Raw genomic sequence first — 20,201 nt, 5'->3', positions numbered from 1 at the left:
CGGTCGGCGGAAAAGTGGAGGTGACAAAACCTCCACCGTCACGCCAACAGAAATACGCCCATGCCATTACGACCCACGAATCCACGCGGCGGTCGTTCAAACGCGGTATTCCATTGGCGGGACACACCGCCGCGGTCAGAATACACACAAACGAACAAAACTCAGCCACATTGGACGATTTGAATCCCACACACCTGATACACATACACACACCACTCCCACACACACAATACAATATAAAACACACACCCACATCACCCACAAACCCCTACGCGAAAAAATTCTGAAAGAAGGCCAGAGCGAGACACCAGCATCCACAAACTAACAGCCACAGCCACTCAACACCATCACCCACACACTATCCACACACAAAACAACACACACCACCACACTCAACTCACTTAAATACACATACTCCACCCCACACATCATACACACCACCCCATGGCACCCCAAAGACAACCCCGCTTCACAGACGAAGAACTCAGGGTCATGGTGGAAGAAATCGTTCGGGTAGAGCCCCAGCTGTTCGGCACACAGATACAATACACCAGCATTGCCCGGAGGACGGAGCTATGGCAGAGGATTGTCGACAGGGTCAACGCAGTGGGACAGCACCCCAGAAATCGGGAAGACATCAGGAAGCGATGGAACGACCTACGGGGGAAGGTGCGTTCCATGGTATCCAGGCACAACATCGCCGTGCAGAAGACTGGCGGAGGACCCCCACCTCAACCCCCACAATTCACATCATGGGAGGAGGAAGTCTTGAACATCCTGCATCCTGATGGCCTCGCAGGAGTCGGCGGAGGAATGGATACTGGTAAGTTGAAGCTTCAATACTGCTTCCCCCCCACCTGCATGCCAAATCAGACCCCAACCCTCACCCCCATCCTCGAACCCCACCCTCACCCCCACCCCCATCCTCACCCCCACCCTCACCCCCACCATCATCCTCACCCCCACCACCATCCTCCCCCCCTCCCCCAGCACACCTATTCCCCGCCAATGTCTCACCATCACAACCCACACATCCCCAAACCTAGGCCTGCATGCCTCCACTAAGCATGGACACCCATCACCAAAGCATGCCCAATGCATATACACATCCCCCCCACAAGCCACCCTCTCCAAAGCCCCCACACACGAATGCCAGCACTTGGGGACACGAGAACCCATAGATACACCCATATGCCACTCATTGAAACTATAACCATACCTCTATACCCCTGCAGGACCCGACCGTCAACACACCGCGGCGGAGGGGCCAGTATTCTCCACACCCCCCACCCAAGAGGCCGTCAGCGATGACAGCAGCTCTGTCGACCTGGACACCGATGACCAGCCCGGACCATCGGGGACCTCTGGACAGTCGGTTCCCCTCGCACAGGCCACTACAGACCCAAACCCCTCTGGGAACACCAGCACAGCTCCCACCCAGCGGGCCCATGCCTCTGTCTCCAGGGTGCGTCAATCTGCGGTGTGTCTACCACTACAGGGCACCCAGGATAACCCACCACCCCAACAACAACAGGGACCTGGGGGCAGTGGTAGTGGGCACACCGGCCAGGGGGCAGAGGCCCAGGGAAACAGGGGAACTCGGAGGGCAGCTGTGCGACAGGGGGGGGAGGAGAGGCCCAGGGAACCCACTCTCCACGAGGTCCTCACCACCATCATGGGAGCATACAACCGCTCCCAGGAGACGATGGCGACGGTACTGGCCCGGTTCCAGGAGATCCAGGTACTGCAGGAGGAACACTATCGGGGGTACAGGGAGGACATCAGAGCCATCAACACCACCCTGGTTACCATGGTAGGGCTGCTGCAGGACCTCGTCAACACCAGGGCGGACACTGAACAACACCCAAGGGCCCCTGCCACTAGCCTGGACCAAGAACAGCCAACCACCTCCGCCGGCGCTAGTGGACAGGAGGCCCCCGCACAGCAGCAGCCCACCAGACCCCCACCTCCTGCAGGAGAAGAACCACCCCGCAAGAGGGCCCTGAGATCTCGCAAGAAGACAGAGTAGGATGTCAAGACCCCCGCCAGCAATGGATACCACCTGATGTCATCCCACTGTCCCACATTGTCACCCTGTCCATCCTTGAACTGCCCATGCTCCATCTCTCCACAGGCCTCTGGACAATGCACCTGTGTGACTGTTACTCTGGACTCTGCCATGGACATTCCTTCACCATAGCCCCCACCCACTTGAAACCACCCATCCCATTTTGAGCACTTAAATAAACACATATTTTGCACCAAAATATCTGGAGTCTGGCTGTGATTTCAAAATATTGTAATTGACAAGACAGTGCAAATATGTCCTTGTACATGGTGAAGTCAACAAACAGCTGCCACAAAGCTGTAGTCCATGGGGAAATGAAGCACAGGACTCGTAGTGGGGACCCCAGATCTGAAATAGGGAGGGAAAAGCCAAAACTCAGTCATCATACACTGGGGCAAATAGACAGGCAGCAGAGATGCAGGAGAGTAGTTAACATTTACTAAATTATCTTTGAAATGTTACCTGTGTCCTATTGGAAGTACTGTTCAATGATTCTGTCCCTGTTGTCTGTTTCAGCCCCGTTGTCTTCCTCCTCGTCACTCTCCTCAGGTTCCACCGCTGCCACAACACCCCCGTCTCGACCATCCTCCTGCAGGAAAGGCACCTGGCGGCGCAAAGCCAGGTTGTGAAGCATGCAGCAGGCCACGATGATGTGACACACCTTCTTAGGTGAGTACATTAGGGATCCACCTGTCATATGCAGGCACCTAAACCTGGCCTTTAGGAGGCCAAAGGTGCGTTCGATCACCCTCCTAGTACGCCCATGGGCCTCATTGTACCGTTCCTATGCCCTGGTCCGGGGATTCCTTACTGGGGTCAGTAGCCACGACAGCTTGGGGTACCCAGAGTCCCCCACTAGCCATACACGGTGTCTCTGTAGCTGTTCCATCACGTAAGGGATGCTGCTATTCCTGAGGATGTAGGCGTCATGCACTGACCCTGGGAATTTGGCATTTACATGCGAGATGTACTGGTCAGCCAAACACACCACCTGGATGTTCATTGAATGGTAATTTTTTCTGTTCCTGTACACCTGCTCCCTGTCTCTTGGGGGAACCAAAGCCACATGGGTCCCATCAATGGCACCAATTACGTTGGGAATATGTCCAAGGGCGTAGAAATCACCCTTCACTGTAGCCAATTCGCCCACCTCAGGGAAAATGATGTAGCTCCTCACGGATTTCATCAGGGCAGACAACACTCTGGATAACACCTTCGAAAACATGGGCTGAGACATCCCAGAAGCAATTCCCACGGTTGTCTGAAATGACCCACTTGCCAAGAAATGGAGTACTGACATGACCTGCACCAGAGGGGGAATCCCTGTGAGTTGGCGGATGGGGGACATCAGGTCGGGCTCCAGCTGGGCACACAGTTCATGGATAGTGGCACGGTTAAGACGGTAGGTCAGGATAATGTGGCGTTCTTCCATTGTCGACAGGTCCACCAGCGGTCGGTACACGGGAGGATTCATCCGTCTCCTCGCCCAACCCAGCGGACGGTGCCTAGGAAGGACAACATGGAGCACACAGTCAAGCAACCCACAGGTACGTACTCACAGCTAGCACAGTAAACGATTCTCTATGCAGTGAATGGCGTGTCTGAGTGGCTATGCAAGGCCTAGGCCTGTGTGACGCAGTTGAAATTGAGCCATGTGGGCCCTGGAAATGGCGGCTGCCTGACCTGTGAAGTGTGACAATGGGATGTGAGGTCAATGCGCTGGCGTGGCACACCGCGGCGGGCGGCGGGCCAAGACCGCGGCGCCAAGCCGCATTGGTTAACATTGAAGCCTATGGGTTTCAGGAGCCAATGGCGAAGGGCGCCGGCGGTGGCGGGACGCACCGCCGCGGTACGCACCGCCGCGGACGTGACCGCCATTTTCTATCTACTTATCCACTTGCGACTTGAACTTTCACAGGAGAGGACCTATACTGCAAGTGTTGCTGTGACCTCGGTCTGGAAGGGACAATGGCTGCTGCGCCTGGGGAAAGGGCCCCTGCCTTCACTGGAGAGGAGTTGGAGAAACTTGTGGATGGGGTCCTCCCCCAGTATGCGCTACTTTACGGTCCTCCAGACCAACAAGTGAGTTTAATTCAATCTGGATTTGGGGCCACTGGCTGGCTTGGGGGCCTGGCGGGGGGCCTGGCAGGGATGGGGGGCATGTTGGGCCTGGCGGGGGGCATGGCGGGGGGCCTTGCGGGGATGGGGGGCATGTTGGGCCTGGCGGGGGCATGGCGGGGGGCCTGGCGGGGATGGGGGGCATGTTGGGCCTGGCGGGGGCATGGCGGGGGGCCTGGCGGGGATGGGGGGCATGTTGGGCCTGGCGGGGGGCATGGCGGAGGGCCTGGCGGGGATGGGGGGCATGTTGGGCCTGGCGGGGGGCATGGCGGGGGGCCTGGCGGGGATGGGGGGCATGTTGGGCCTGGCGGGGGGCATGGCGGGGGGCATGGCGGGGGGGCCTGGCGGGGATGGGGGGCGTTGGGCCTGGCAGGGGGCATGGCGGGGGGCCTGGCGGGGATGGGGGGCATGTTGGGCCTGGCGGGGGGCATGGCGGGGGGCCTTGCGGGGATGGGGGGCATGTTGGGCCTGGCGGGGGGCCTGGCGGGGGGCATGGCAGGGGGCCTGGCGGGGATGGGGGCGTTGGGCCACTGGCAAGGAAAATGCTGACAAACTTGAACGTGGTATTTCTCCCTCCCTGTACGTGTCACATAGGTCCGCGCCCATGAGAAGATCGGGATTTGGCGTGCCATCGCCAAGGAAGTCCGGACCCTGGGGGTCCACCATCGACGGGGCACCCACTGCCGCAAGAGGTGGGAGGACATCCGCCGCGGGACCAAGAAGACCGCCGAGTCTCTGCTGGGGATGGCCTCCCAACGTAGGCGGGGTGCCTGCCGTCAACTGAGCCCCCTGATGTTCCGGATCCTGGCGGTGGCCTACCCTGATTTGGATGGGCGCGTGAGGGCAGCACAGCAGACACAAGGGGGTGAGTACAAGCATTATCTACTCTGTTGTCGCGCAGTGGAGGTGTCTGGGTGGGGGAGGAGGGCTGGGGGTCCCCCTAGGCCAGGGCGATATCTGTAGGCTGGGCACCCCCGTAAACCCCTGTGTCCCCAGCCACCACCCTCAGTAGTTTGTCAGTACAGCCATCCCTGGGCCGTGTCATCCATGGGTGCAGTTGTCAACTCTAGGCGTGTAGGGCATGTTCCACGGAATGCGTAGCGGACCCCAAGTGCGCAACTTAGTGCAGGGGGCATCTGTGTCTGTCATGTCCGCTAACTGTACCGGAGATCCATGTAATCAATATCCCTTTATTTCTCTCTCCCCCCCCCCTTTTTGTTTGTCTTTCTGTGCTTGTGTGCATCAGCATCATCAGGCGGAGGAGAAGTGGCATCGGGGCAGGAGGGAGCTGCATCTCACATTGCCCAGGAGGGCCATGCCACAGAGTCAGACTGGACCAGTGAGACGGAGGGCGAGGGGAGCTCCACGACGGGGACGACTGGACCCTGCAGCGACACGGACACGTCCTCGGAAGGGGGCTCCCTTGCGGGAGTGGCACCATCCGTGCCCCCCGCCATTACAGGTACAGCCGCCACCCAGCGCACCATCTCCGCCCTCCCAGCAGCCCCTCAGCGTTCGCCCCGTGCCCGCTCTGCCAGGAAGCCGGGCATCTCCTTCGCCCCAGGCACCTCAGGCCCTGCCCCTGTTACCCCCGCTGCCCTCAGTGAGGAGGTCATTGACCTCCTCCGAACGCTCATTGTTGGGCAGACTACCCTTTTGAATGCCATCCAGGGGGTGGAGAGGGAGGTTCATCGCAGCAATGCGTACCTGGAGGGCATTCATTCGGGTCAGGCTGCCCATCAGCGATCGTTCCAGGCTCTGGCCTCAGCACTGACGGCAGCCATTGTCCCTGTCTCCTGCCTGCCTCTACTAACTCCCTCCTCCCAGTCTCCTGTTCCTCTGCCTGTCCCACCCACACCATCAGACCAGCCTGCACACACCTCAACTCCCAAGAGAAGCTCATCCAAACATAAGCACCACAGATCACGCAGACATTCACACACGCAACATTCCGATGCAGACATGCCAACAGTCACTACCACCTCTGTGACCCCCACCTCCTCGTCTCCCTCCTCCCTCCCTGTGACGTCTACACTCACACCTCCATTCACCTCACCATCAGCCAGTGTTTCCATCACCAGCACACCCTCCACTCCAGTCCGCACACGTGCAGTCACCACCCCCACTGCCATTTACACGTCCCCTGTGTCCTCTCCCACTGTGTCTGTCACCCCCTCTTCCACACCACACAAACGCAGCCACCCACCCACCCAACAGCCATCCACCTCACGACAGCCTATCCCTCCTGCACCTGCACCCAAAGACAGCAAACGTGACACACCTACAACCACATCCTCTCCCTCCACTCCCATTCCCACTGTACCTACCACTCTCCATTGTCCCAAGAAGCTCTTCCTCGCCACTACTAACTTCTTTCCTGACCCTGAGCCCCCCCCTCCTTCTCGTCGGGGTAAGAAGAGCACCTCAGCCACCACCAGCCCTGCAGCCCCCTTGACAAGGGTGCAGGGGTATTGGAGCCCGCCAGCCCGCATGTCTGGATCTTCGCCCAGCAGCAAGGGGACAGCCAGCCCACCCCCTGGGAAGAGGAGCAGAAGGCGGAAGGGGCGCCGCAGGAGCCCGCCTTCTACATCCCCCCCGGACACCACCCAGAGACAGTCACCAGCCACAGCTCCAAAGGGAGGAAAGGGCCACAGGCCCACGACTAAGGAGGGCAAGGGCAGCAAGTCGGAGAGGTCAGGCAGCAGGCCTGCTGCCCAGGAGGAGCCCACAACCCCCATAGCCGCTGCCCCGGGAGGAACCGGCACAGCTGCCCCGGGAGAGCCCACCACCCCCATAGCCGCTGCCCAGGGAGGACCCAGCCCAGCTGGCCAGGAGGGCCCCACCACCCACAGCCCAGGTGGGCATTGAAGGAGCACCATCCCCGCTGCCCAGGAGGGCACCACCAGGCAATTAGCAGTTGGCCATAGACCGGCCGCCGTCTCCAGAACCGCTGAACTGGGCCCCGCCGTCTCAAGCACCGCTCCGCTGGGCCCCGCCGTCTCAGGAACCACTGAACTGGGCCCTTCAAGGCAAGGAGCGCTGAACTGGGCCCCGCCGTCTCACGCACCGCTCCGCTGGGCCCCGCCGTCTCAAGAACCGCTGAACTGGGCCCTTCAAGGCAAGGAGCGCTGAACTGGGCCCCGCCGTCTCAAGCACCGCTCCGCTGGGCCCTTCAAGGCAAGGAGCGCTGAACTGGGCCCCGCCGTCTCAAGCACCGCTCCGCTGGGCCCCGCCGTCTCAGGAACCGCTGAACTGGGCCCTTCAAGGCAAGGAGCGCTGAACTGGGCCCCGCCGTCTCAAGCACCGCTCCGCTGGGCCCTTCAAGGCAAGGAGCGCTGAACTGGGCCCCGCCGTCTCAAGCACCGCTCCGCTGGGCCCCGCCGTCTCAGGAACCGCTGAACTGGGCCCTTCAAGGCAAGGAGCGCTGAACTGGGCCCTTCAAGGCAAGGAGCGCTGAACTGGGCCCCGCCGTCTCACGCACCGCTCCGCTGGGCCCCGCCGTCTCAAGAACCGCTGAACTGGGCCCTTCAAGGCAAGGAGCGCTGAACTGGGCCCCGCCGTCTCAAGCACCGCTCAGCTGGGCCCTTCAAGGCAAGGAGCGCTGAACTGGGCCCCGCCGTCTCAGGAACCGCTGAACTGGGCCCTTCAAGGCAAGAACCGCTGGCCCTTTGGCAGACGTGGCAGGGCAGGATCTATCTCGGGCAGGGCTGCAGGATGTCCTCTGGCCAACTTGCCTCCTCCAGTGGCAGTGGGGTCTGTTATGGACTGTATGGACTGTGGCTTTGCTCTCCCCAGGATGGCCCAGTGGGCAGGCCACCCACTGTATGGACTGTTTGGACTGTGGCTTTGCTCTCCCCAGGATGGCCCAGTGGGCAGGCCACCCACTGTATGGACTGTTTGGACTGTGGCTTTGCTCTCCCCAGGATGGCCCAGTGGGCAGGCCACCCACTGTATGGACTGTTTGGACTGTGGCTTTGCTCTCCCCAGGATGGCCCAGTGGGCAGGCCACCCACTGTATGGACTGTTTGGACTGTGGCTTTGCTCTCCCCAGGATGGCCCAGTGGGCAGGCCACCCACTGTATGGACTGTTTGGACTGTGGCTTTGCTCTCCCCAGGATGGCCCAGTGGGCAGGCCACCCACTGTATGGACTGTATGGACTGTGGCTTTGCTCTCCCCAGGATGGGCCAGTGGGCAGGCCACCCACTGTATGGACTGTTTGGACTGTGGCTTTGCTCTCCCCAGGATGGCCCAGTGGGCAGGCCACCCACTGTATGGACTGTTTGGACTGTGGCTTTGCTCTCCCCAGGATGGGCCAGTGGTCATGGAGTCCCCTCGTGGATCTGGCGTCGTGTACTCAAGTGGCTGAGGTGCCCCCCCTTCCCTTCCCCCTGAGGTGCCTGTCCTATTTTCTTTCTGATGCCCCTGCAGTGTTCTCTCCGTGGAGTTCTTGTCGTGGGACTGGGCCTTGCCCCTTTGCACAGGACCCCTGTGATCCACGGACAGTGGTTGGACTACATTTAGTAGCTGTATATATTTTGTACATAGTTTATTTATTTATTGCGATTACTGGTGTACATATTTCAATATATCTGCCCGTTTATGATCTCTTCTTTTGGTCTTTGCATTATTTCGGTGGGGGGGGTTTGTGGGTTGTGACAGTGATCTGTGGGAATGCATTGATGTGTGTGTTGTAGTGGGTGTGGGTGGGTGGGTGTGTGCCGGTAATCTTTTCCCTCCCCTGTGTCGTAGGTGCAGTACTCACCGATGTCTTCCGCGCCGCCGGGCGTGCTCCTGGTATATGAGCAGGTATAGGAGTGCGGGGATGACCTGCAACTCTGGTTCCATACTGCCGGAATCTCGCGTGGAGTGCGTAGAGGTGAGCGTTTTCCCGTTCGTAGTCTGTTTCCGCCGTGTTCTTATCGGCGGTGCTCACGCCCCGGAAAAGGTGGCGGATTGGTGGGTCGTAATAGGGTGGGCGGTACATTGTCTGCCGCCTGGCTGTTGGTGGGAACCGCCGCGCTGTTTGTTTGTACCGCCGTGGCGGGCGGAGTGTTAAGTTGGCGGGCTGTGTTGGCGGTTCCCGCCAGGGTCAGAATTGCATATTTTAGACCGCCGGCCTGTTGGCGGCTTGGCCGCCGCTTTATCACCGACCGCCAGGGTCAGAATGAGGGCCTAAGTGGCTAAGGGAGGAAAATGAAAACTTTCTAAAGCTGGCAGTTTCAAAATTGTAATTTAAAATCCGACTTTACCATAAGAGAGGATTTTTCATTACAATTCTAAAGACACCAATGTGAACTGGTTATTTGCTCCAATATATAAATTACAGCATATTGAATACAATAAGGTAATTCCAATGCTAATATATTGAAGAGCTAGACCTCTCAGCAGTGAAAAATGGATTTAAGAATGTTTTTCTACCAGGACATGTAAAACTTAAAAGTACAGGTCCAACTTTTTAATTACACTGCACTCTATCCTAGGGGTTAATTACATGAATTAAAAAAGGGGGGTTGCTCTGGTAAAAGGTTCATTTTGCCAGAGTAAAAACACAGTTATAAACTGATCACAATGGTTGTAATGGCAGGCCTGAGACATGCTTGAAGAGCAACATAAGTGGGTGGCACAGTAAATGATGCAGGCCCACTTGTAGCTTTCAGTTTACTCAGGGATTATAAGTAAATATTGCAATTGGAGATAAGCCAATGTTACCATGTTTCAAGAAATGAGCACATTTACTTTAGCACTGGTTAACAGTGGTAAACTGTGCCGAGTCCTACGGCCAACAAAAATTAGATCAACAAAGAGTACAAGAAGAAGGCAAAAGGTTTGGGAGAAGACCACACTAAGGCTGAAAGAACTAATGCACCCACATCTATCTAAAGATGAAGGACTCCCAACACTTCCTTTCCTCTATGCACTGCTTGCAGGATGTACAAAACTGAATGAGGCAGTGAGATTAAAATTTAAAGCACAGAAAATGGAATTTCTTATTCTCTGCACTAAAACTAATAGTGGATTAAGAAACTGGGGACACTAGGTATCACTACCAAATAATCTAATCAACGAAGTCTCTAGACATCGTTCAGCACTTTTAGCCTTTACACACATACTGAAGCCACTGTTAAATGTGTTTCCATCTATCTATGATCCATAGGAAACAACAGGTATTTCCTTCACAAATCTGACTTAGTACAACCATTGGACATTTCTAAAATTGATGAGTGCAGTGTTCTTTCAGGTGCGTACTTAGATAGAGTTTTACATTTTTAAAATTGATCCTTCACTCTGCAGCCCATCCCATTGCTGAGAAAAAGACATTGCATCAGTCTCATTCTGAAGTCTCTAAAATGTCTAACCCTCGATGTGTGCCACAGCTTCAGGACTTCCTGTATCAAGTACAAGGCTTTGTAGTCAGAATCCTCTACATTTTTTGCCTCAGAACTAACTCATCTTGACAGAGCAGGAAATATGAGAGGACATTAGACCGTTCACTTCAACATCAGAAGATTCAATAAATCATCTACCACAAAAAGAACCTTCTCCAAAAATGTCCTCCCTATAGACCTATGAACTGATCCCTCCTTCTGACTGTACATATCTGAATTGAAGAAATATTTAATGTATACCGGTTGGACTCATATTCCCTTTCCACCTAGCACCTGTCTCTTTCTCATCTTCATTTGGCTACTCCTTTCCCAGTAGAACCTCATATTTTCCTTTTCTGTTGGCATTTCTAGTGTTTTTTTCTGCCTCCTATTGTGTATTACCTCTCTTGTTTGTTTTTGTTCTCTGCAAACTGTTGTAAAGATGCACTAACCATCCAATCCATTGGGAGCAATGTGAGTTTTAAGAATTCTTGAACCCACTGCCAATTTTACACGAACAAAATGCAGCATAGAAATAGACCCAGGAAAGGGGAGTGGGACAAGAGAGAGAAGCAGAGATACTGCCCATCATCACACTACTGGATTACACAGCTGGCTACTGCAGGAGCTTTGATATCTAAAGATAAAGGAAGCCTTTAAATATGGTGATGGTACTGAGTTTGTCATCTAACCTTCAATATTACGATATTACAGATGGTATACTTGCTGACACTGTATTTCTTGCTCTCTGTTTTAAAATGGACCTCAATATTTTACTGAGATGAAATATAATAAATAATTATATTATAACTGTAAACAACACTTTGAATAATTATATGCTGTTTCCTAATTATCTTAATACCATACTTGTTCGAATAACTTGCTCTATAACAATGATAAGGTCTTTGTTAGATGTGATGCTACAGAATCTGCTTGTACAAGCAATTAAATTAAATAGTTCTACCAAGCAGAACATTCCCTGTGGAAAGAAACAAAGTACAACAATTGAGTGCATTAACGCGTCCCTTTATGATAATTTATTACACATGAGGACTCGTTTTAGGCCAATGGATCTTTTGACCCAGTTGAGAGACACCTTAGGACGAGATAGCTAATCAATATGTCAATCAATACGTCAATAATGTCATCAATATTTATCATAACAATACATTTCAAAGTCATTAGTCAATTCCAAACTCTACCATGACTTTGCAGCCATGAATGACCACACCAGTTTAGTAGAATTGTATAGGTTTTATTCCCTATTGATTACAAATCTAAAAAACAGATGCGTTAATCTCAATGCCAAGAAACACAATAGCATAGTCACGATATGGCAATTTTTATAAGATTTCATTAAGGCGAGAATCACAAACATCAGAATATAACACGGCGTGAACATAGATCAATTTAGCATAGTGTCAATAATGCGTCAGTTCAACAAAGCATAGATTTGGTCGTTTGTCTATTTGCGTCAGTTTAGTGAACACTTGTCCTAACCACTAATTAGCATTGGCATGTTGGGCTTCATGCAAAACAATTTAGAACACCAATTTGGAAAACATCTAGCTATGGTCTCTGTCAAAAGTAAGCAGTTGGTACCTAGAAAGGAAAGCAAACAGACAAATCACAATTGCATTGTCATAATTACCCTCCAAAGTTTATGTCAGCGCTCAGGTTCAGTCTTCGTCTTCAGGACATCAGTCATATCACCATCAGTCAGGACTCAGATTCCGGGGCAAAGTGGGCACTTTCCTCATAAGGGGGTAAAGTGTAATATGGGCAAATCTAAGGGTGAGGATGGTTTTTAGTAAAGCAACCAGTCACCAAACAGAGTGACAAAGTTTCTGGATAAAATCAATAGCATTCCCTAACCCACCTAAATGGCTCCCAGTGTCATGGGTTTTTATCCCTTTTTTGTTGTACATTCCCCCAAAATTCTATTGGACATTTGTTATACCCCACTATCTTTAACCTATCAGAAAACACATTAGGTCACCTAACTCTTCACCCCATATTATTTTACAAGTCTTTGATTCGTTACCTTATTCGATGTCTTCAGAGGTGGCACGTCCGGTATGATTTCATCTTTCTGTAATTCTTTGCACATCTTTTGGTCAGTAGCTCCATTGTCTTCACCGGTTTGAATGACCTTGTACATTACATTAATCTACACTGTTTCATTTGGTTTTAATATCATCCTACAAGCAATGGAAAAATTAATTGGAATGGATCTAGCATGGTTACATTCGTCTTCTGGTTTGAAGGAAAAAAATCAAAGTTCATGTCCTTTTGTGAGTCAGCACACTGCAAGATAGGAAAAATAAATTTAATATGAGAGCCAAGCAGATAAACCTCGGCTCATGCTAACTTAAGGCCTATAAGAATTTCAGCACAAATTCAATGATATAATTATTAATGATTAGTATAAACTTATTTAATATAATAGTAATACATAAACTTTTTAGTAATCATTATTAGTCCACGTATACATTGGCGGCCACTCCCAGTGGTCACATTTCAGGTGCACATTTAAGCAAAATTATTATTACGGTTTTCTGTATTATCACACATTAATTCAGAAACATTTCATGTTAATATAGATTATATAAACTACGCTCTCTCAAGTGTGTAATCTTAATGGGGGACTTCTTGTGAGAGTAAACAAACAACCAAATATGGGTTGGAATCTTAATGAAAGACTCTTTGTGAAAATTGCAAAAGACAAAATATGAATTTGTAATCCAAATAAATGACTCTTTAAGAAATAGTGTGGAGGGACAAAACGTCACTAACTATGACAGCTGCTGCAAGTATGTATCATAAGTGCCTCTCAAGGAAGCTATGGGCCATAAAGAATTTACTCTGTAGGGTTTCAGTAATAGCCACCACAATTTGCAAGTGTTGTGAGAGTCTAGTGGCTCTGTGAGACATAATGGGGCTCATTATGACCACCAGCATTGCGGAGGTGGTCTGACTGCTGCCAAAGCGGTGGTCTAACTGCTTTGGTGGTGGTCTGACTGCCACATTATGATTGTGCTGGTCGTGCTGAAGTGGGACTGCCAACACCTCCAGTTCTCCTCCACAGGAGGAACTGGCGGTCCTTGCATTCCTAATGTGCTAGGGAAGCGCTGAAAGCAGTGACACCCTAGGGATTATGACCACCCTCTCCACCAGCTTTTACATGGCGGTAGCACGCCATGTAAAGGCTGGCGGAGACGGGGTGCAGGGTGCCACAGAGGGGGCTCTGCACTGCCTATGCACTTGGCATGGGCACTGCAGGAGCCCATCTATCCAGTCCCGTTGCAATGTTCACCTGTCTGTTTTGCACCCTACGCACTACAGCATAGCCGCCTGCTTTATTATGACCCAGCGTCAATGTTGTAGGCCATTTTTGCTGGGCCAGCGGGCAGTAACACAATTTTCACCCGCCTATCCAGCGGGAAACTCCTAATAGAGCCTGCAGGAAGGTGTCCACACTGCGGCAACCTGACCGTAGGACTTCGGCGGACAAGGAAAACCATCCTCCAATGTCGTAATGACCCCCATAGTTCTTCTTGCCTTTACTGAAATGTTTAGTACAGTAGAGCTCTCTGAAATGTGAAGCTTCTATCCAGATGACACACACACACAATGCACCTCCCTATCCTCTTCTGCTTAGGAAGTTTCAAATGTTGAGGAAATTCTGAGTAGCCTGTCATGTGGGACCATTGGGCAGAGGTAAGCACAACTCATGCAGCACCATGGCAATTATATGGATACCTAATACATTAAAATGAAAATAATGTTATTTCACAGGACAGGGAGCAGAAATGTCTTTCAAGAACTATGAGACTGGGTGTGGGCCCTTTTTCTTACTCTTGCAGTCAGTGTACTAAACTAGTTCCTCAATGTTTAATTCATTAGTATATTGCCTGCATATCTTTGTTCTAGTCAATGTCACAAAGATGTGTATGTAAATAGGTGTACCTTTTACGTAGTGCTGTACATATGGTTACAACAAATAATTACTAAATGGATTAAAGTGAGATGTAATTCAAAGAGAGAGAAAAGGGGGTGTTAGGAAGAAATGTCTATCATAACAGCACATCAAAAACTCCTAGACGCAATTACAACTGCACTAACATTACATTGCATACATTGGGCATGAGATTCTTTGGATATTTTTGATAATGCTTTTTCCAGAACACCCGGTCCAGAAGTGCAACCGTTTTTAGTGTGTGATTGTGTTCATTCTATAACTAATAATTATATTAACTCAAAATTAGACATTATTTATTTATGTATGTAATATACTGTAATTGTATTTTTATGATTTAATTTCGTCTTAATTTATTTTGAACATTTTAAGTTTTCTCTGAATAAATCGTTTTTGTGTTGTGATGCATTTCTTTGGTGTAATGTGACACTTTATAAATATATTGTATCAATTTCAAAATGTTAGGTTGTTTCTTGGTTGTTAGATATTTGTAAAGTGTATCTGCTTATATTTGTCAAGTGTCTCTGCTCTTTCTTCGCTTTTTTAATACACATTTGATTTAAAGTACAATAATCCAATTAATGTCTATTTAGACTGTTTTTTGCAAGTATTCATTTGTCTGTGTTTGCATACTTCTAATCTAATCGTAGAAGTTGCTACTATTGATTTGTTACTTGTCATGTTCTTTACTTAATACACATTATTACCCGTGCTTCATATGGACTACAATTTGGAAGTAATCCATATGACAGTATTGATTATTAGACGTATGCAAGCTGATCTACATATAAATAACAAACAAGCACACACACACACACACATACACACTTCTCTCAAACGTCAGCGCCTAGTAATGTATTGGAAAATGAATGTTGCACAGATCTATCAATGTACTACTACTTTGAATATGAAAACGTCTACATTGTTTATACTAATGAAACATTCTATTGAGTTCAACACTGGAGTTTGTATTTATGGATAATGCGATCTGATTAGAAATAAATAGAAACAAGCATTTACAATGCAATGGGTTTCGCGTTTGCTCATGTTAGAGCTGATCGCGTTGTAAACTCCTAACCCGACTTTTCACCTATCGGGCAAAAGAGCATTTATGTACACAACCCGAAAAAGTTAAATTAACTAAGTAAAGCGCTCGACTTCTGCCAAGCGAGATCGCGCTCGTAAATTAGAGAAAAAGAAGTCCACGAGCCCGATGGAAAACAGCGAGTCTTGCATGTTTTCTGTACTTGGTCGTTGCGCTCGAGGAGGGCTAGCCACCGGAAAAGGCATGACGTATGCTTGCCTTCGACTAATGAAAGCAAGCAGATTTTATTAGGCAAGCCCACGAACAAATGAAACACACTGACGTGACTTCGACAGGGCTCCGAGCCCTTTTCTAAATACAAAAGCGTCTTGCTGCGATACGCATGAGCGAGCGCATGCAACGCAGGCTCGACCCTAAAATGGTTGCAAGTTAGAACCACATCACTCTTAGAAGCTGAGCTAATGTAGGGTTACCTGTAATTCTATTTTGTCAAAATCCAACTAGCCATTAAAACCAACTCAACCATATGCACTACTGTAATCTACAGAAATAATCTCATTGGCCAGGTGGGCCTGCAAACATGGCAGTACCATATGATACTACCGAATTATGTAGTCAGTGCATCCAAGAGTAGCTTCATCAGCTGAAAAGTGAGGGGTTTGCCTTTGTTATAATCTGTGTGTTTTGGACAAGTTTCATTGTTGTATATTTAAATATTCATGTACCTGCATATGGCAGAGCGGAAACAGCTTGCCATATCTGCATAGTAACAAACCATATGTGTTGTTTCATTGGCATAGATACATATTCCTTAAGGAAATGTGATCAAACATCTGTTGCATAAAAGTTGTATCTTTTTTTGCTTCTGCCTTCTTTTCCATATCATGAAGCATGTTCTTTGACCCATATGCAGGACTGCACTCACAAAAGATGTTGCGTGGAAATGCTTGCTGAAATGTGTATTATATTGACATTCCCTGTATACCATCTGGCTCCACTTTGGTCAGCTCCATCCTAGAGGTGTGCCAACTGTGCATGTGTTCTTTCCCCATAGAAAGCTGAACAACATCTTCCTCCAAAGAGTTGCATGCGTTGTCCATATTCCACTGTTGCAATATTTATGAACTAAGCACAATGACCTGAATCAGATTCATTAAAGATTCATTAATGGATACACTTCTAAAAAAATTGACAATGTGTATATGTGGAATGTCTGTTCATGAGCTTAAACTTCAACTTTTATCTCAAAGAATTATACTCATCCCAATATGATGTTTCTTTTTTTTTTGAAGGAGGATGCAATTCAGCGAGAAGGCCACGTGCGGTGGGGAGAAGGGTTTGTCATTGTCTATGACATCACGGACAGAGGCAGTTTTGAAGAAGTGCTGCCCTTTAAAAACTTACTTGATGAAATTAAAAAACCTAAGAACGTTACCTTGATCTTAGTAGGAAACAAAGCTGACCTGGATCACTCAAGACAAGTCAGCACTGAGGAAGGAGAAAAACTGGCCACTGACCTGGCATGTGCCTTTTACGAGTGCTCGGCTTGCACAGGGGAAGGCAATATCGCTGAGGCATTTTATGAGCTATGCCGTGAAGTGCGTCGTCGGAAAATGGTCCAAGGAAAAACAAGAAGGAGAAGCTCTACTACACATGTCAAGCAAGCAATTAACAAAATGCTCACCAAGATCAGCAGCTAAAGATGTAAAGTTTTCTATAGCATCATATCAGAGAAGATATGATGAATAATTAATTAAAGACAAGTTAATGTGCTGTAAATGTCGGATGAGAGGCTTTATTTTCGCAGATTTTATTGCACCTTGTGTTCACTACATCAGATTAACCCAGATTTTAAAATGACATGGTCATGTACATTATGTATCACTTTATGCTGCATAATATATCTTTTTCTAATGATTTTTTTAACATTCTGACATTATATAGCAAAACAAAAGTATGACTATTATCAGTGATAAACAGAAACAATGTGTCATAGTAAGGATCTTTGAGGACCACATGTATAAGTATATTATGTAAAATAAATTGTCAAAATAAACTTCTCCTGTTGATGTCTGCTACTCAAATGAACTCCTAAATAATGTAGTTTTCAGAAGTGGAAGTGGGGCTGTGTGTGAACAGGTGTTCTATCAGAATATCGAGTTTCTAAAAACAATCTTCAAAAATAGCCACTCCAGAATAAGCATATAAAAGTAAGTACATATATACTATTCCTAACTCCATATGTAGATATCTTCTTGAATATAGGTATGTATATAGGTGTATATGTGTGTATATATATATATATATATATATATATATATATATATATATATATATTTCTACCAACTGTCCTCAAAGAAACAGAACATGCGCTCTTGAAATGAATTTCACTGCTTTATTACAAAGCGTCCAGCTCCTGCGACACGTTGCAGCACTAAGGGCCTGATTATGACATTGGTGGATGGGATACTCTGTCACAAACATGACGGATGTCCCGTCCGCCATATTACAAGTTCCTATGGAACTTGTAAAACGGTGGGCAGGATATCCGCCACATTTGTGACGGCCTTAAGTCTTGTTCACATGAACAAGGCTTAGTGCCGAAACGCATCACAGGTGCTGCACACTGTAATAAAGCAATGAAATTCAATTCAAGAGTACGTGTTCTATTTCTATGTGCACACATATATATATATATACATATACATATATATATATATATATATATATATATATATATATATATATTTATGTATATAAATGTATCTCTTCAAATATATGAATGACATTCTGATATCAGTAATTTGTTAGGCCAATATTTTTGACATAGAACCACGTAGAAGGATTTTGCTTAGATAGGCTCTGAAAAAAATATTTTCCGACAAAGCAGTAATTCTTACCATATCAAGCATATGCTGCAATCTAAAGCGTATGTTGATAGCTGCAATCATCTGCACTCACTGACCTAAAGAGATGCGGCTGGTATGACTCATTAACTCATTAACTAATATCACCAACCCTTCCCACTGTTGCTTGTACTAGTGATTTATTTTTATTGGGTGTGCGGCATATTTACCTAGACGAACATCACTTACGTGTTTGACACAGACGAAGTTACTCAAAATAAATCATGAAGACTTGGTCATAAAATGGTAGTTTGCATATTGACTTGTAAGTAAAAGTTTGTTTTATCCTTAAAGGTAACAAGGACATTAATACTGCATCTTGTTAGAGCCCACTGTATTTTATTAACCCAAACTAGCTGCGGGACTTTGAGTGCTAGCTTAGTATGTTATCTGATCATCAAGTGTTATATCGCTCAATGAAAAATAAAGTACTGTTGCAAGCTTGTTGAAATTTAATGATGTTGTACCTCTTAGCTGTGTTGTGTGAGTTTTTTTCTGACTAAAGGGTTTTCTAATGGCTGTGATTTTTCAGTAATTATTACAGCTGGTACTCTTGTGGCAAGAGCACTGCCCAACAGTATGAAGCCTGAGCTGTTTTTAATGTGTTCTCAGTTACCTGTCTAATGTTTTCTGATAGATATCGAGTGTTGTGTGTTGTTTCCTCGTAAAAGCTGTTGCTGTGTGCATAGTGTCATCCAAATCACTTAAAGCCCTTCACCCATATATGCAACTGCATCCGCTGTGTGATGCTATGCGTGTTGTTTACCACAGTGTGTGCTGTTGCACGCTTTTTGACACTCAACTATATTTTAGCTCTATTGGATGAAGTACTGTATATGAACAGTGCTGGGTATTGTCTATCATGTCGTTTTAGAGTTGTTGCTTGAAAAGGATTGCTGTTGTAAGCATGGTAATACCCAATGGTGACCCTTGTTGTAAAATAAACATAATTTATTGTTCATCCAGTAGCAGGTGATTCTGAAATGTGCAAAAATCCTATACTGTCAGGGATTACCATGGACACTAGGTAACACTGGCAGAATATGCCCATGGAAAATGGCCTATATGTAGAAAGAAACAGTAATCAGTGGACAATTTCTGCACCAATCCCCCCTTTGCAAGACCCATCTTGGAAAGATGCAGTAATACTGGGCAAATAAATTATCACACCCCACGGTAGTATACACATGATGGGTAAGCCCACTCCTGGAATAAGGGGCAATGTAAAGTATACACATGTGGGGTGTTTTGTTGAAAGATCATTGTGGCTATTTCATAAATCACTTTTCTCCAACCTTATCAAAATATGTGTTTCAGGTTAATTCACACCTCTTTTGTTTTTGGAAAATTTCCAGAGAGGAATATGTGATATGTATGCCCTATAAAGAAACACAAGGTTTTTAGGCTACTTCTTTGAATAATGTTCAGGGATCAAGCCCCTTACTGAGAGATACGTGTTTGCTTGAGACCCAGCAAAACTTAGGAATTTCTACTAATAACAGACATTTCTATTGTCTGATGAAGTCTCTGTGACCCGAGGAACGTTCAGCTTTGTGGCTGACATTTTGGGGTCAGAATAGGAATAGGAAGACCAACTCCAGTGATGATAGGGTCCTTTTTTTTTTAGACTGCATTGCATATAAATTATACGGTTGTTAAGGCCCATTCACCGTACAGTAAAGGAACACATCAAACTAACTCGCCTCGGTACACTTTAGG

The 20,201-nt window shown here is 48.1% G+C and overlaps 1 protein-coding gene across 2 annotated transcripts in view; it reads left to right on the top strand.

The window, feature by feature from the left end:
* The window catches only part of RERG (RAS like estrogen regulated growth inhibitor), a 603,452-nt gene extending 585,798 nt beyond the window's left edge, over positions 1-17,654 (top strand). For both annotated transcript variants that reach the window (XM_069228457.1, XM_069228456.1), the window contains exon 5: positions 16,869-17,654. In XM_069228457.1, the coding sequence (XP_069084558.1) occupies positions 16,869-17,276 (408 nt within the window). In that variant the 3' untranslated portion in view covers positions 17,277-17,654. The remainder of the gene's footprint in view (positions 1-16,868) is intronic.
* Positions 17,655-20,201: the final 2,547 nt, after the last annotated feature.

This window comes from Pleurodeles waltl, chromosome 4_1 (assembly GCF_031143425.1).
Source record: "Pleurodeles waltl isolate 20211129_DDA chromosome 4_1, aPleWal1.hap1.20221129, whole genome shotgun sequence".
Taxonomy (NCBI): Eukaryota; Metazoa; Chordata; class Amphibia; order Caudata; family Salamandridae; genus Pleurodeles; species Pleurodeles waltl.
This window is presented reverse-complemented; position numbering and strand designations above follow the sequence as displayed.